Genomic DNA, 16,141 nt, shown 5'->3' on the forward strand with positions numbered 1-16,141 from the left:
CAGAGGGATCCCAGAGGACCCTCCAGAAACTCCCTGGTGCAACATGCAAGGGGCAGGGGAGCCCAAGTCTGGCACCTAGGATGGAGAAGTCAGGGAGGACCTGGAGAAAAGCTGGCATGGTGCCTAGCCAGTCTGGTTTTGGACCTGACAGAGGGGGGAAGGAGGTACAGTCTGGGTGGAGATTTCTTTCAGCCTGTTATTTAGGAGGACAGGACCAAAGTCAAGACAAGACCCCAAGTTCAAAGTGACAGTAATCCTTATTAGGATATGAAATCACTCGATCAGATAAAATCTTCAAGGGGAGAAATAAATTTGATGATAGGCTCTCAAACACTTGGAGCACTGGAGAGAAAAAGGGGGGGACATTACAGGAAAGAGTGGTGGGCCTAGGAAGGGCTCCCGCGTGGGAGCATGGCAGAGGGAAGAATTTAAGAATTGGTTCGCATCGCTCATCTAGATGGTCGTTTCTCTGCCTCTGTGCTGGTTACCTTCTGGGGCCAGGGAGCTCTGTGCTGTGGGGACTGGCCTGGGCGCTGGAGGACATCTAGGAGCATCCCTGGCCTCAACCCACTAGATACCAGCAGCATCCCCTTTGTTGTAGCAACTAAAAATGTCTCTAAATGTTGCCAAGCCTCCTCTGGGAGGCAAAACCGCCCCCCTGCCATGGGCTGAGAAAGGACCCTCAGACTCAAGTAGCAGTTGCCTTAATTTAAAGATAAATGAGGATCAGGAAGAAGAGATTGCGGCATTTAACTCCAGTGTCCCCCCTTTTGTCCTCTCTTTGTTTATTTCACTGTAGTGACTGGCTACCAGGATCTGAAAACCCCAAATCTCTTGGATGAGTGGGGATCAGAGCTGAAGCTTCACCACAAATCAGAAGTGGGACTTGAGAGACTGGCAGAAGGGTAGCCAGATGTTGGAAGAGGTGGCTAACCTGAAAGGCAGCTGGGGAGCCTTGCCACAGGGGCCCAAGAAACCAGTATGGTAAGAGCTGGGGGTGATCAGCTGGGGGGCTAACTGGGGGCCACTCTGATTGGTGGGACTGTCGGGCGAGCCCATTCAGGGCTGGTGATCTTGTTGGCCAAGACAGAAACGTGGCCTTGACCTGGATGGAGGTGGCCAGAGGGCCCAGTTTTTTTTTTGTTTTTTTTTTAGTTCTACCAGTTTATTGCTACCAGCCCATCTCCCTCCACCCTTGTGCACACATGCTCAGTCATGTAATCCCATGGACTTCAGCCCGCCTGACTCCTCTGTCCATGGATTTTTCCAGGCAAGAATACTGGAGTGGGTTGCCATTTCCTTCTCCAAGGGGGCCCAGTTTTTAAGATCTGCCATTATGATTTATAATCGCAAAGTATTACCTTAGGCATCGATTTCCAATTCTGGATGGATTTCTATCAGGGAAGAGGTAAATATTTTCTAGAAATGAGCACGAAGTGGGAAGGAACATTAGTTAATGGGTTCATGTGACCCAGAAGAGGAAGGCAGAGACTAGGCAGGGTGCCTGAAGAAAGACTGAGCTGGGGTGAAGCTGCAGGCTGGGGTTTGGTGCCCACCCAGCAGGGCTTGTCCTAGGGTCTGCAGTGAAATGGTACTCTGAGAGGAGAAAAGGCTGGGCTGTCAGAAGCCAGGTGGAGGTTTCTTGAAAATTGTGTATCCTCAACTACTTAAAAAGAACAGGGTTTCTACACTTCATGCATTGAGAAAGGATGGGAAATACTACGCATGTTTCAGTTAAACATTGCACTTCTAAGGAAGTCAGTGTGTTCAGACCTGACAGGCCAGGTGCCACAGGGAGTGATCAGCTGGCTTTTTGTAAAGAAATAACCCCAAATGGAAAGACAGTATTTTTTCACTGTTGACTCTAAACAGCACCAGTGTTACCTGCAGGGACGTGGCCCCCTTCCTTGGCGGCCCCACATGACTCCCTGCCAACCCCCCCACCCCCCGCCCCAACTCCGTCTTCTGCTCTATTGACGCCTCCATGGCAGCACACGTCATAATCAGTGAACGACTGTCAGTGTACTTACGTCTGGAGGTTCTTACTCATTGCTAAAGGCACATGGCCTATCCAGACTGTAAGTAGCTGCCTATCAGCTTTCTGTTTTAGTTCATCCCTGTATCCAATAAAGAGAAAGCAAAGTGGAAGAGGGTCCCTTGAGAGGGAGGGGAGGTAGGCAAAAGAGAAGAGAGCACAAACTAGGACAAAAAACGATCGCTTTTCCCCTGGTGGTTGCATTTCCTCCCGGAAGGTGGGGGGATGGTTGGCAGGGGGGCAGTTTGCAGAGCCTTCTCTGCAGCCCCCATGTGTCATTAGCTGGCAGTGGGTTACTGTCAGGTGAGGAAAAGGAGAATCTTTTCACCAGTTGTGAGGAAAAGGCAAAAGCAGAAATGAGAGGACAAAGGGAAGAGAATTCAGGCGACGATTACGTTTCTCAGCCTCCCAGTGACAAATGTTTTCTGAGTGCTGAGTGAGTAGCAATAAGACTTTGATGCTGTTCAATTAATTACTGTTCAATTAGGACTCACTGCGCCCATCCTTTTACCTCCCAGCATCTCCTCTGCCAGCCTCAGCCGGTGGAGGCAGCAGCAGCCTACTGCTGTCTGCAGAAGGGTCTGCGTGACCAGGCTATTTCAGCAAATGCCAAGTGCAGGGAAAATGCCTCCAATGGATGAGGCTTAGGAGCAGGCACAGAGCTGACATTACAGACAGTGGCAGCCATAGATGTGAAAAGACTTGATCTCAGATTAAAAAGCCCCAGGGGCCAAGGGTTCCCACCAAGAATCCAGACCTCTTCGTTCAGCTAGTCCCTTCGTTCAGCTCACTAGGTGTCCTTGGTGGCCCTCATCTTGGAATGGCCACCCCATTCTGCAGCCAGACACGAGGCTGGCACCTGACCACCTTGCACTTGTAGGGTGGGTCCAGACATTCTCTACAGCCACCTGGACAGAGCTGTGGATTCCTCCTCTAGGCTGGCTGATGGTGCAGCTGAGAATTCCAGGGGAGGAAGTGGCTATTCCAGATTAGAGGAACACCACCACCCTGGGAAGAGGACTAAGAGGGGGCAAAAGTTGGGGGCAGAGATGGTGGGAGGAAATCCCAGAAGAGAAATTTGGCTTTAGTGGAAGCTCTATTTGAAATTTCGGTAATTCTTGGTGGAAATTCCAGGCCCCCAGGGGCTTCTTGGCTGCATGACTTATTCCGCTTGACTTTGTAAGGGGAATGGTATATTTCACCTTTGTGCACAATCTCAATTACCCAGAGCAAAGTCTCCTAATGAAATCTAATTGAGACAGCAACATAAGCCAGGGCACTCAGAAGCCGGCTCTTGCCTGGGGGAGGAAAAATTTGTCTTCTTCAGCGTGGGGGTGGGTGGGGGCAGTCTTGGACTCTGTGATCCTCATACCCCTCAAGTTTGAGATTTGGGGACTCTCCCTGAACCAGAATCTAGGACTTAGGATTTAAACCATATAAAGCAAGGTTTCCTAGGTTGTAAATCTTCCCATTTGATTGAAGCAATTGAGGTATATATATATGACAGCTCGACTGCACCTATGAAATTGAAATTTCTGGGCCAGGCCTGTAAGAGACTCTCAGGGGGACAGTGACTGTAGGGTGACTAATCCACTGTCACCCTCATCTGTGAAAAATGCTCTTCCTGATACTAAACTGATGTTGAAGACTGCCATGGAGGCTCCTCTAAACCTTCTCCTCCCCAAATCTCTTGCTTCAGCCTGTTCTTTCCAGCCCTAACACAGGTTTTGTGACCCCCCATCTCCAAACCTTAGCCTCCTGTCTTCTCAGGTGTCTCATCTCCCTCCGTCTTTCCTTTTTCCTGTGATTTCCCCCACACTTTCCTTTTGTAGTCCTCGAATCCCCCACTGAATTACAGCACTGCATGCCCTGGAATGGGGAGGTGGGGGTGCCGCAGTGCCAGCTCCTCTCAGATGTCCTGCCTTTACTGGCTGAGTGTTGTCAACAGGTGACAGTGGCCCCGCACTGCACACTCTTGGCCTTGGGAGAACTAAGTCACTAGGCTGCTTACTCGGGCTTCTCTGCCATGTGAATTCACTAGCACCAGTATCGGGGATCTTGGGGGAAAAAACACAAGATTTAAAGAAAACAAACATCAGTAAAATTCATCTTATATATAGCCTTGTAATATGTAGCCCCCCAAAGGTTAAAATACAGAACAAAAATGGGATGTTAAATCACTTAACTTGACATACATTAGTTTTTCTTAAACACTTAAAAAAAAAAAAATCTCATGCATTTGCAAGAGAGGTAAGATTGGTTTGGGGGGGAGTGCAAAAAAACCTTAGCTATTCCGAGAGCCCACAGTAGAGAGGCAGATACACGGTGTGTCTCTGAATCTGTGGTATTCACATTTCATGAGTCAGGACTAATTCAGAAAGAAATATCTGAAAAAGCTCCTGGGAGGAAGCGATAATGAAGGGGGGAAAAGGTTGAAAGAAAACTGGTTTATCCTAACTAGCTGCAGCCTCTGAGCCAGTTTTTCGGGTCAGTCCTCATCAGGGCACTTGTAAGTGTTACTAGAACATATACTCAGCACTTGAGGTCAGTTTGACGGTGGGAGCATTTGTCTGCTCTCTCCCCAAACGGCGGGCATCTCCAGGCTGCCTGCCCCCACCCTGAAGAGCCTATCTTCTGACCCTGTGATGAAGGAGGGCAGATGAGAAAACAGCACACCTAAAACAAACAGTAACTCTTAAGTGTAACAGCTGCTCTTCAGAAGGCCGTTCACCCCCCATCCTTGTTAGTAAGAGGTTGTGGTGGGGTTAGGAATTCCCTAACCTGTCTGCCTCAGTTCTCTAAATCCTGTGTATGAATTTTTTTTTTGACTTGCTTCTACACCATTTTTGCCCCCAATGCAAAACCAGATTTGAGAAAATCAAATTAGACAAACACAAAACAGAAAGATTTCTTCACAACTGGTGTTTTTATTTTATCAACCTTTCTTTCTTTTTTTTTTTTTTGGCGGGGGAGGCTCTTTTAACATTAAAATCATTGATCTGAGTCAAATTGGGCAACTCTGGGCAACTCTGTAGGTACTGGGAGCAGAAAGGGATGCTAGGACCTGCTCTTCACCTCCCTCATGTTCCACATGAAGAAACTGAGGCAGACACCGCTGGGCCTGACCCCAGGCAGGGCTGGGTGATGAGCCTGAGGTCTTTGACCCAGCTGTCCAGCTCTGGGGCATCAGAATTTAGAAAACAGCGTCATTAATGGCAAACCCGAAGAACAGGATGAGGGATTCCAGCCCTCATTCTGAAACGGGATTATAGATGTAATTTGAGAATCTCATTGCCTCTTTGCTGGACAATTTTTAAGGGAAGGGCAGTCCTTGAGTTGGCATATGACATCACTCTGGAAGCTTGATTTGATTCTAATGATTTGTTTGTAATTGGTCACCTTTCTGTTAAGAGACATACTTTCCTAGCCACCAAGATTTTTGCTCAGTTTCCTCTCTGTAGCCTCCCTTTACATGAAGCGCAGTGATAATATAGAAAAACTGAGTAAAATCTATGCATTTTTTTAAAAACTTATTTCTTAACAACACTGAAGTTTCAGCTTTCTTCCTCATTAAACCTTCTATCACAGCTGCTAAAACTGAGGCTAAAGAGTAAAGGGGTGATAGCAGTTCCAGGGGAAAAGTTTCTAGTGCGTTAAATAGACATTATCTTAAAACAATTCCAAACTTTAAAATTCCCAATTCCCGAATTCTGAAATGTTTTGTTTGCCAAACCTTAGAAGTAAACCTACATCAGATTGTTGACACCACACAGTATTTGAACACTGATGCATAATTTCCCAACTCAAGTTCAGCTAAAAGAACGCTTTTGTCCAAGAAAAAGCACATTTTTATTAAGCAAATGATTAATGTAGCAAAAGAAAAAATCCTGAATATTGGAGAAGACCATTTAACCAGCTTTATTTGACTAGTTTTCCCCTCCTCTTCCTCTTTTCCTCTCCAATGGAAACCGTGTAACTGGCTGGTAATTCACCCCTGTGGTCAACTCTTAAGGGCTGCTTTTGGGGAGCCAATTTCCTAAATTGCAAGGGCAAATAAGGCCATTCAAATGCTAATGCCTCGATGCAGCAGGGCAAGACAAAGGGCTAGTTGGGAGACTAGAGAGTGGGGAATGCTTGGAGAACTTGCCAGAAACGCTTCTAGGAGAGAAAGGCAGCTAAACACCAGTGCCTTAGGTAGAAAGAGGGCTTTTTAAATTGTGTGTATAGCAAAAGCCCCTCTCCGTGGGGTGGGGGTCCTCATCACAGGGCTTTGGTAAGTTCCTCAGGTGTTCCGATTGTTCCTAATGACTCTTCCACCCTGGAATCAGGATGGAAGGAGGGAGGGGGTGGGGGAAGGGAACTGAGTGGGGGAGGGTAACAGGTTTTCTCAATCAGGTAGTTCATGGAGGAGTGTCTGAAAGAGGTGCGTTCCTGGAAGGGGGGACCCTGCCTCCGCCCCCCAGCTAACCTGGCATAATGCCTACAATTAAGAAAGCCGCCCTCTCCCGCGCAGGCTTCTGTTTAAAAAACAGCCCGAGACTGGGGTGACAGGTGTGGGCGTTGCACTGAGGACTTTTTTTTCAACTTGTATATGCTAAAGCAACATGCTAGTTTCTCTAATGCAAAACCCAGCTCTGCAGGAAAACAGTCCCCCTAGACTCTCCAACCTGGGAGGGCAGCCCCCACACTGAAAAGCCACGGCATCCTGACCGCAGTCGCCTATTCACCAGAGACCTTTTACTGGGTGAGCTCAGGCTGCCAAGACATCACCAGAGAAAAAGCCAGCACTTTCAATGCTTCGGATAGGAACACTGCGCCGCCGTTTTTACACTAAGTAGAAATGTCAGCTTTGGGGAGCCCCATTTCACTTAGGCAGTTTAACGCTTTCAAGCCAAAGACAGGGCACGCGGGACCCGCCTCCAAGTCCTTGGCAGCCTCCAGACTTCTGGACACTTCCCCCGCTGCCCAGGGTAGCCCCCTCGCCGCTATTTACTAGTTAAGACCAGAACAGCATCCAAGAGCCATTAGTCAGCGCCGCAGCCCACCAGAGCTGTTTTGGTGCGGCGCGATGCCTTCCCCCGGGCGGAGACCTGGAAGGAAGACCCCTTAAAATATGTTCTGAATATAGACCGAAACCTTATTTTAGGAGTCTAAGAACCCGACCCGCCTTTTCAAGTCTCCAAACTACTCACTTTCCCCCCAAATCCTTCTCATCAGAATAGCTCAAACCGGCACCAAACGAGACGCCCGCGCAACAAGAAAAGATCAGTTTCCAAATCGGGGGAGGTTTTGTAAATACATTTTCACTAACCAGTCTTTCCCCCCAGGATTGGCGAGAGAGGCACACTTTACGCACCGAAGATGCGTTACCGGATTGCGGCTGTTTCTGTGCTCCAGCTTTGCCTTCAGGTTACAGATTCCAAACTTAGCCCCACCCGAGCCAAAAATGGCCGGTGCGCGCCGCCTGCCCTCCCCTCCCCGAGGCTGCCGGAGCCTCAGGCCCCTTCCTTCTCTCAACTAATCGCCCGGGGATTTGCGGCGGCTCCTACACCTTTCCCCAGCTCGGCGGGTGCTGCGCTCTGTCGGAATGCGCTCTTTGGCTATGCGCTCTTTGGGGGTGCGTTGTGGGGTTCCCTGATGATAGGCGCGACTCCGTCTCCAGCCTGTTTCTTGTTCCGCTTTACCTTTTCGCTCGCGACCACCTCGCTGACCTTTTAGCTACTATCTAACATCCCCAGGCAGCTGCGCAAAAAGCCCGGGACCTCTCCAGCCAAGATGTACCCAGCGTCACCATCAGACCAGCTGCGCCAAAAGGTTGGCGATGCCGCGACACGACCACGTCTGCGCCCCCAACCCTGGTAGTCCGTCGGGCACCTCCCGAAACTCCCGTACCTCCTCTGCCTGCCCTCCAAGCACAGGTGATTCGTGGGGAACCGCCGGCTGGCTCGGGGAGGTCGGCTACGAGGCGCGCAGGCAGGTGCGCACGCTCTTTGTAGCGGTCTCTGGCCCCGCGAGCGCCCGGGGACGGGCAGTGGCGGCCAGGACTGGCGCACAGCCGCGAGGGGCACTGGTGCCGAGGTCCCGCGGCTCCAAATTGGCAGCGACGGGTCCTGGGCTCCAGGCTCCAAGTGCCTTAAGGGCCGCGCGCGCGCGAGACTTTCTGGGAGCGGGCAAGTCTCCGGAGTTCTCACCCAATCCCAGCCTGGTTACTTTTCGCACATTGCAACAGTGTCGCTACAGCGCGGCGGCTCAGCTTTCCGAAAGTTGGCGCGAGCACTTCCGAACCACGTTTTTGGCACCCGCCAAGGCCAACTGGCTTGAGACTAGTTCCTTAGGAGGGAAAAAAGCACGTAAAATAAGTGACTTACCCGTGCCTTCTGGTTGTGCAGCTTGGAACCTGGGGTGCGCCCGGGATTCAGTCGCGCGTCCTGGACACCAACTTGGAGACCTCTGGCTGTTTCCAGAGGGGCGCAAAGACGCCCCACTGTCCAACAAGCGTTTGGCCACCTGGGCGCCCTGGGGGAGATCTGGGGAGCCCTTCCCAGTTGGACCCTGTGCCCCTGGCCCTCCCAGGCTGGCTCACCGAACCCGCTCTCTTCCCGCTTTCCCTCTAACCTGCCCCTCTCCTCCCTGCTTTCCTCCCGCCGGTCCTGCACCGACCCCAGACTCCCCAGTTTAGCGGTGGGCAACTAACCTGGGTCAAAGAACACAAGGAGAATCTGGGGCGCGTCTTCCATTAGTGACGCCGGATGGGGATGGGCCCCCTTTTGGAAGGGGACTCCGGGGATGGGTCGCGGCGGGTGGGCTTCTTCGGCTTGCAGCGGCGCTGCTGCTGCTTCTCCTCCTCCTTTGGCTCCTCAGACTCTTCGGGGTCCCTCGGATCCTTGTCCTCGGGCTCCTCCCCTTGTCGGGGGCTCTCAGACTCCTGAGTGCTGGGCGGCGCACGAGCCGGGGAGGCGTCGGGGCTCCGCAGCCTCAGGGCGCTGAGGCGCTCGGTGAGAGATTGGTGGAAGGTGGGGCGCCTGGGCACCACGGGGCCCGGCTCGTCCTCGGGCTCGGTCTCCGGCTCAGTGGTGGGGGCGGTGTCAGACTCGGTCTCGAATTCGGTCTCGGACTCGATTTCAGACTCGGACTCGGTCTCGGATTCGTAGTCGAACTCTTCTTCCTGGTACTCTGGGCACTCGGGGAGGGAGGGCTCGAGGTCTATGTCCTCGTGGTCAGATTCAGGGGGCTCGGGAAATACCTGGGCGGGAGTGCGGTGGTGGGCGTTTAGGAAGCTCCGGCGCTGGGCAGCCGCGCGCTGCTGGGCGCGGGTGCTGGAGGTGGCAAGGGCGCGGAGGAGCGCGATGGAGCAGGAGAGCCAGAGGAGCGCGGTGGCTGCCCGGCGGCCTATGGGTGGGCACAGATCGTTGTAATTGTGGCGAGCTCGGCGCCCTGGCTGAAGTCGGGATCTACGATCCATCCTCACGCACACTCGGCGAATCCGACCCACCCTCTGGCTCTGCAGAGAGCAGCTCCGAAGCGCATCAGCCGCTAGAGCCGAAAAAGGTGCTCCTCGCGAGGGAAGAAGCTGGGTCCAGTGGTCCCAGCCCCACCTCGACTCGAGGGGAAAAAGGGAAGCACCTACCTTCCTGACCACTCAACTTTCTAAAGCTCCGCGCCTCTGCTTGCCTCTCTGGGCAGAAAGAAGGGATGGGAAAAAAGAGTGGCAAAGTCCGTCTCCTCTGGGGCCCCTCTCTCTAAGTCTTAGACTCTGCAGCCTAAGACTCCGGAGAGGTGCCTCCGCTGGTCCTCTCGCCTGGGAGAGGAAAGAGGAGACTGAGGCGAAGACAGACGGGGCTGAGAGGTTCTGCAAAGTTGCGCGCCCGGACTTCTGCCGGGCATGTGCAGTAGGGAGGCGGGGGCGGCTCCTCGCGCGCTGCGCGGTGGCGCGGAGCCGAGGCTCAGACCCTAGTGGACCGGCAGGTGGCAGGAGGGAACCTTGTTTGAAAGGTTTTGGACGTCTCGAGCGGCTGGGGGACCAGGCGGGTGCCATGGAGCAAGCGAGCGAGCCAGCCAGCGAGCCACAGGTTAGAGTGTTTGCGCAGCGGGGCATGGGTTCTCCATGGGGTCCGGACCCCTCCCCAGCTTCTCTCGGGTTATTGATAAATTCAACAAAGCCTGAAGCAGCTAAAAAATTTGCAGGTATTCTGGAGGAATGAGCGTTTGTACGACACTATTAACTATCCAGGGCATTTTCCAAGGGCTTAATATTATAGTTGGAAAAGGGTAATCTCAGGCTATCATTAATCGTGAGACAACTTTGACAGATCTGGTCTAGAAACTGTAATTAGACGTTTCCAGTCCCCTCCCCAATGCGATCTGAAGCGACTAATTAATTACGGAATGGTTAGATAAGCATCTTCTCTAAGAAGGACGCTCACAGACAGACGAGGTGATGCTTTACACTTCCCCAAACCCATTGGTGGGCCACCCTGAGCTCTAGATGAGGTCGCGAGCTTAAAGTGTCTCTTTGCCCAGAACATCCCTCAGGGAAGATCTGTGCTGATGTTCAGTACGTGCAAACCAGTTCGCCGTCCCTGGAGGGCGCTGCAGGGCGTCCGGCTAGCAAGGAAACCGCCGGGTACCGTTCACAGCTCTTTTCACACGTTTTCAACAAAAAAGTGCGGTCATTCAACAAATATTGAATGCCTAGCTCTTGCCAACCTCTGTTCTAGGTGCTGAGGGTGGTAGAGTAAGAAGAGGAGGAAAGGAAAGGCAATCTTATATTAAGGAGAGAATCTTTAGGACTAACCTTAGGTTAATTAGAGCATTAAACCACTCAGGACCCACTCCTTACCCATCAGCATTGTTTAATCCAGTGTGCATTCTATGTGAGAAAATTTATTAGGTCAACCAGAGTATTAAGGCTAGAGGACAGCTAGACCCCCTAGGCCATATCATTGAACCCCAAAGGAGATGAGACCATCTCTTGGCCCTGGAAAATCAAAAGAGCTCCATGTTCTCCTGGAGTGGTCCTTGCTCAGGAAAGGGTGGTGCTTTGGAAGCTCGGGGGTTCCAGTTGCAACCTGACTGCTGCTTCTGCCCACCTTGTTCAAATATGGAGCATCCCTTTTGCCCTAGTGACAGGTCCACCAGCGGTACGACTCAGCAAAACCATCTTCCTCAAGTCTGTGCAAGTACCAACAAGCTTCCAGGTGGCACAGGTGGCTTTTCTTGTCTTTGAGTCAATGTGGCGGAGACTTGAAGAGTCCATGAGGTGATTCTTTTTCTTTCCTTTCTTTCTTTATGGCTCTGCTGGGTCTTTATTCCTGCACTTGGACTTTCTCTGGTTGTGGGAAGCAGGGGCTTCTCGTCGCGGTAGCTTCTATTGTTCAGTAGTTGTGGCACATGGGCTTAGTTCCTCCATGCCACGTGGGATCTTCCCGAACCAGGGACTGAACCCGCATCCCCTACATTGGCAGGCGGATTCTTAACCATGGGACCCTCAGGTGAGGGTGATTCTGTGAGGTGATTCTGCTTTACCTTCTGCGGTAGTCCACAGTAGAGTGCCCTGCATCCACAGCGGTTCCTCAGCATGGTGGGGCACACCCTCACCCCTGTCCTTCCACGTTTGCCTTAGAGCTGTCAAGCCCAGAGTTAAGACCTTAGTGAGATCCTAGCCACTGTTTTAGTGAGATCCTAGCCACTGTTTTGGACATGTGGAGGTTTTATATCTGCGTCTTGGCTGTGAATGGTCTTGAATGTTCCTGACCTGGCTTCTCGGCAGTGCCTGTCTTGTGTCTTGAGTTCATTGAGTTCGTTTGTAGCATTAAAATACTGATTGGTCTAATAAAGTGGAATCGATTTGCAAAACCTCGTCAAAGGGCACATGTCTGCATTCTTGTTGGGCCCTCCTCCTCCTCAGTCCAGAGCGACCGAAAGGGTTTTACTGTCATAGATGTCTGGATGGCACCAATCACATATGGAGTTATTACAGGACAGGGGACAGGGTCCTTTGGAGCTCTAGATCTCAAATCCTGGTCTCTCAGCCCCGCCCGGAGACATTTCCAGAGGTTCTGCTCACACTGACCCGTCTGCTTGCTTGCTTTCAACCAGTGCAGCACCCCCTGACAGTGAGTGGGACATAAAGACATCATTTGAGTGGTTCTCAGGGCACACTGGAAAAAAATCAGGCAGATGTGGGTGCTGCTGAATGCCCTTTCAATGGAGACAAATGCCAGCTGTCAGCAATGAGGGGGATTATGATTCTTTAGTGGACATAAGAAAGTACTTCATTTTGCAGAAGGAGTGCTTTCTGCCTGTAATGGAGATGGCAGCTCAGAGCTGATCCACTAATACAGATACACGAGATTGCCTGCATTATTAAAAAATGTGCATTACATAATAGGTAGTTTTGGACTACAGTCTGCATTAGAAATGCACTTTCTTTGCAAGATGCATTTTAATCAACAAACGAACATTTAACAAAGCACTGCCTTTAGAGCCCCAGTCATGTATAGCTACAGGTACATTTCTGGCGTTCATTTGACACGGGCTCCGAGAGCAGGGGGACCACACTAAAATACTGTTCCATCTCACGCTTAGTGCTGAGGCCAAGCAAATGGCTCTGTGCAGAAAACGCTCTTTAAAATGCATTACGTGTATGACTTTAAAAGTGCTTGCTGCAGAGTGAATTTCAAAAAGGAGCAAGTGGTGATGAACGACCTCGGGTTGTTACCAGGCTGAGGAGCGAGGGGCGGGCTGTCTGCGGTAAATAAAGTGCTGATGTATATCACCTGCAGGGCTCGGCCGGAGGGTGGCCCCTGAGCCCATAGGTTAGGGAAGTACAGTTCCCAGTTCATCGTGAAGAATATTGTCTCCAGCCCTTTACAGGATCATCCTGGGGAAGAGGCACTAAGATGTCTTTTATGTGGCTTGGGAGGGTAGAATTAGAACCTATGGGACACAGTTCCAACAGGCTGAGATGTCAGCTCAGCCCAAGGAAGAGTATTCGAACAGTTAGGACTGTGAAATGGAATGGCTTTCAGGAGGTGGTTGGCTCTTTGTCAGGAGCAGCATTAAATCAAAGGACAGAGGACCACATATTGGAGATGTTTTCCCCAGGACTTCTGAGCGGGGTGGAGTTAGAACCCCATGCTCACTGAGTTCTTTTCAAGTCAGAATCTGATTTCATGAAAGGGGCCTGGAGGCCCTGGGAGAGGAGCTGGGGGCTCTATCAATGGACGTGTTCTTCCAGCTCGGCTTCTATTTCAGAGGCATTTGAAAGTGCAAGTGGCTTAATGGCAGGAAGGAATGTCTGGGTGGCAGTTTCAGGACACAAGCAAACAGGTGTTAACTGGGGAGACTTGGCCAGTGGTGGGGGGTACCTTTGGGAATCAAGGTGGGACTCTCTGGCTCTCTGCTCCACAACTCACTGGCAGAGAAATCAGCCGTCTATCCATTCATTATATTGGGCCTCTTTGCCTCCCTGCCCTGAGCTGTCTCAGAAATTAGAAATGAAACTAGCTGTATAGCAATTGCACATTGAGTCACTTCTGTGACCAGGACAGTCTTCCAGGCTTCGTGGGGAGATGAAGGTGATTGAGAGGGGACCATCCCTGCCATTCGACAACATGCACATCAGTGGGAAATGCCGCCGATTAGAGAGTGGATTGCCAACAGGTGGCAAGTCCTCAATCCTTCCCAGATGGGCAAACCAGGGAGGGAGGCCAGCGGAAGGTGGTAATGTCAGGGAGTGTCCACCTGGTGGGTTTCTGCAGGAGGTGGGCTCTTTCCTTGTCCGACTTTGAGGCTTGCTTTTCTTTTCTCTTGTTTTGAAGCCCATTAGAAGGCTTTCAAGCCACGTGCCTACTGTGTGCAAAGCCCTGCTCTGGTCCCTCTGGGGAGACAGATGACTCACAGGAATTCTCAGAAGGCTTGCCGGGCCATTGTCACAGGTCCCCTCGACACCAGCTCATTTTCCAAGATGAGACAGAAGATAAAAGATTGGTTCTGCTCCTCCAGGCGAGTGGGTACAATCACTCTTGAACATATTTTTTGGACAATCATTCGAAAAGGTTATTTTTGAAGATGGAGAGCTTTTCAAACTTTCCTTTGGGTAGAAATGAATTCAGGGAGTTTGAAGTGCTCCCCACCCCTGACTGTGGCAATCAGCCAGACGGCTCAACCCCTCCAGCCCTGGAAATTTGGCTTCAGCCCTCTTGCCTGCCCCCTACAGAGGTCTGGGTTTGTCTCGCTTCTCTGGGCACCATGTCACTTACTCAAGTGGTGCTGGCATCGATTGGCTCTCATCAGTAGAAAGGGCCACAGGTCCGGGCCCCTGGTTTTGGGATTTGGGGAGCACTCCCGTCCAGAGCAGAAGCAGAGAACAGGAGGAAATCATCATTTTTTTGACCTGGCTGGCTTCTGTTGTTGGGATTACGATTCTCTATTCTGTGTCCCCATGCAGCGCTGCTGGCGTTGTCCTCTCACGAGTGGCCTTCTTTCGCCTTGGCTTTGTGCTCTCTCGAGGTTCTTCCACCAACCCTACATCCACCTGCCTGCCCACCTGCTCCTGTCACGGGCAGAGCAATTTCTAGGCTCCTGATCCAACAGGAAGTGCCTGGAAGGCCCCTCCCCGAGGCAAGGTGTAAGCTTGGGTGGCCAGGGCCTCCTGGGGCGTGATGCCTCCCTTTCTCTGCCTTGACTCTGGCTCTCAGCTTTCATGTGATGTGGTCCCAGGTTCACATTGGACTCTGGCTCTCTGCCTGCTCTGTCCTAGAGAAATGAGGGCTGGGCTCGGTCATCTGCCCTGCCCCAGTCTGCCTGGTGCTTTTCCGTGGCCAGCACTGCCCACAGCCCAGGTGATGCAGTGTGAGCTGCACCCTCTGCCCTGCGTGCCAGCCCCTCATGGAGATGGTGGGCGGTGGGTGAAAGCACTGCTGATGGCAGAGAACACTCAGCCGTCAGGAGCGTCCTCAGCACGCTGTTTTGCTTTTTTGTTCAGCTCACCCTGACTCCCACCTTGTCCCCCGGCCACTGGCATTAACAGAGAGCCTCCAAGTTGTTTTTCTCTCCTCTGATGAGGATCTGACTCACCCCTCCAGACTTGGTCCTGGCTGGGGGGTGGGGTGAGGCAGTGGCAGGCCGGAGGGAGAGAGTCTGCTGGTGTCATGGTTCAGGCTGGCGCTCGGAGCTGTCCTTTGAGCCCGAGCTCTTCAAGATGTGATTAGACCAATTTTACACGCCTAGTCACTGAGGCTCGGGTAGATTGGGACTGTTTCTATATGGGCAAAGTGAAGTGGAGAATTGAGGCAATTATCTTCAGGCAAATGATGCTGGGCTTTGTAATCAGTCTGTTCTGATAACTAGGGAATCAGCCTCATTCATGGTGGTGGTGCTTGAGTTGAGGAGGATTCTAAGGTATTTGTTTGTTATTTGCACTTGGCTTTGTTTTTCCCCAAGGCAGTCAGGGGAGGGCCATCCTACCCACACAGATGCGAGGGGCTGTAGGCTGTGGGACCTGTCAGCCAGGCAGGGGCGGGAGGTGCTCCAGACCAGCTCCCTGTGAGCAGGTCCATGGCCTGCTGGGGTCCGACCTCTGCTTCCTACTTCTGGCAGAGGCCTACCTCCCGTTCTTCTCTCGTGCATGCTCGTCCTGAGATGTTGGGCCAGAGGATGAACAAGGTCACTTCCGGGGCCAGGATTATACAGGTCTCAGCAGGCCCACAGTTAGACACAAACTGCTGGAGAGAATGAAAATGTCACAGAACTAGAAGAATGAGAGAACAGGTCCTCTTAGATCGGAAGTGAAAACTCACTCTTGGCTGGTGATGACTTCTGGACCCTCTCACTTCCATCTGTTTTTTGTTTGGGTTTTTTTTTTGAGGGGGAGGCCTAAAAGTCATTGTAAATTGGGAAGTTTTCCCTTTGCTGGTCTAGAAATTTCTTCCTGAAAGAGCCGACACTTCCCTCCCAGCTCTTCACTGGTGAGAGAAGGAAAAACAAGACTTGTTTTCCAAATGGCTGAGTCTGATTGGTTTGTGGCAATTGAGGACTTGGAGAATTCCTGATTGCTTTCTGGAACAATCTGTGTAGTTGGGAAGTCGAGGGCTGCGTGGGCCC

At 51.7% G+C, this 16,141-nt stretch overlaps 3 protein-coding genes across 10 annotated transcripts in view; 1 reads left to right on the forward strand and 2 right to left on the reverse strand.

Annotated features, from left to right (window-relative positions):
• LOC122681791 (guanine nucleotide-binding protein G(s) subunit alpha isoforms short) overlaps positions 1–8,859 on the reverse strand; it is a 65,923-nt gene extending 57,064 nt beyond the window's left edge. Inside the window, exon 1 of the mRNA XM_043884229.1 lies at positions 8,730–8,859. Within this exon, the coding sequence (XP_043740164.1) occupies positions 8,730–8,772 (43 nt within the window). The 5' untranslated portion in view covers positions 8,773–8,859. The remainder of the gene's footprint in view (positions 1–8,729) is intronic.
• The window catches only part of LOC122681795 (neuroendocrine secretory protein 55), a 59,393-nt gene extending 49,896 nt beyond the window's left edge, over positions 1–9,497 (reverse strand). For both annotated transcript variants that reach the window (XM_043884237.1, XM_043884235.1), the window contains exon 1: positions 8,730–9,497. In XM_043884237.1, coding sequence (XP_043740172.1) covers positions 8,772–9,497 — 726 coding nt within the window. In that variant the 3' untranslated portion in view covers positions 8,730–8,771. The remainder of the gene's footprint in view (positions 1–8,729) is intronic.
• Positions 1–16,141, forward strand: part of LOC122681793 — a 29,790-nt gene that overhangs the window by 1,403 nt on the left and 12,246 nt on the right. For 2 of the 7 annotated variants that reach the window (XR_006337108.1, XR_006337109.1), the window contains exon 2: positions 800–984. Coding sequence is in view for 4 of the 7 variants with exons in the window: in XM_043884231.1 (XP_043740166.1) it covers positions 982–984; positions 7,363–7,444; positions 7,774–8,714 (1,026 nt within the window). In the remaining 3 variants the exon portion in view is untranslated. Of the gene's footprint in view, positions 1–799; positions 8,737–16,141 lie in introns of those variants that run through there. The other 5 variants (XM_043884234.1, XM_043884231.1, XM_043884232.1 and 2 more) reach the window with 5 other exon arrangements.

This window comes from Cervus elaphus, chromosome 23 (genome assembly GCF_910594005.1).
Source record: "Cervus elaphus chromosome 23, mCerEla1.1, whole genome shotgun sequence".
NCBI lineage: Eukaryota > Metazoa > Chordata > Mammalia > Artiodactyla > Cervidae > Cervus > Cervus elaphus.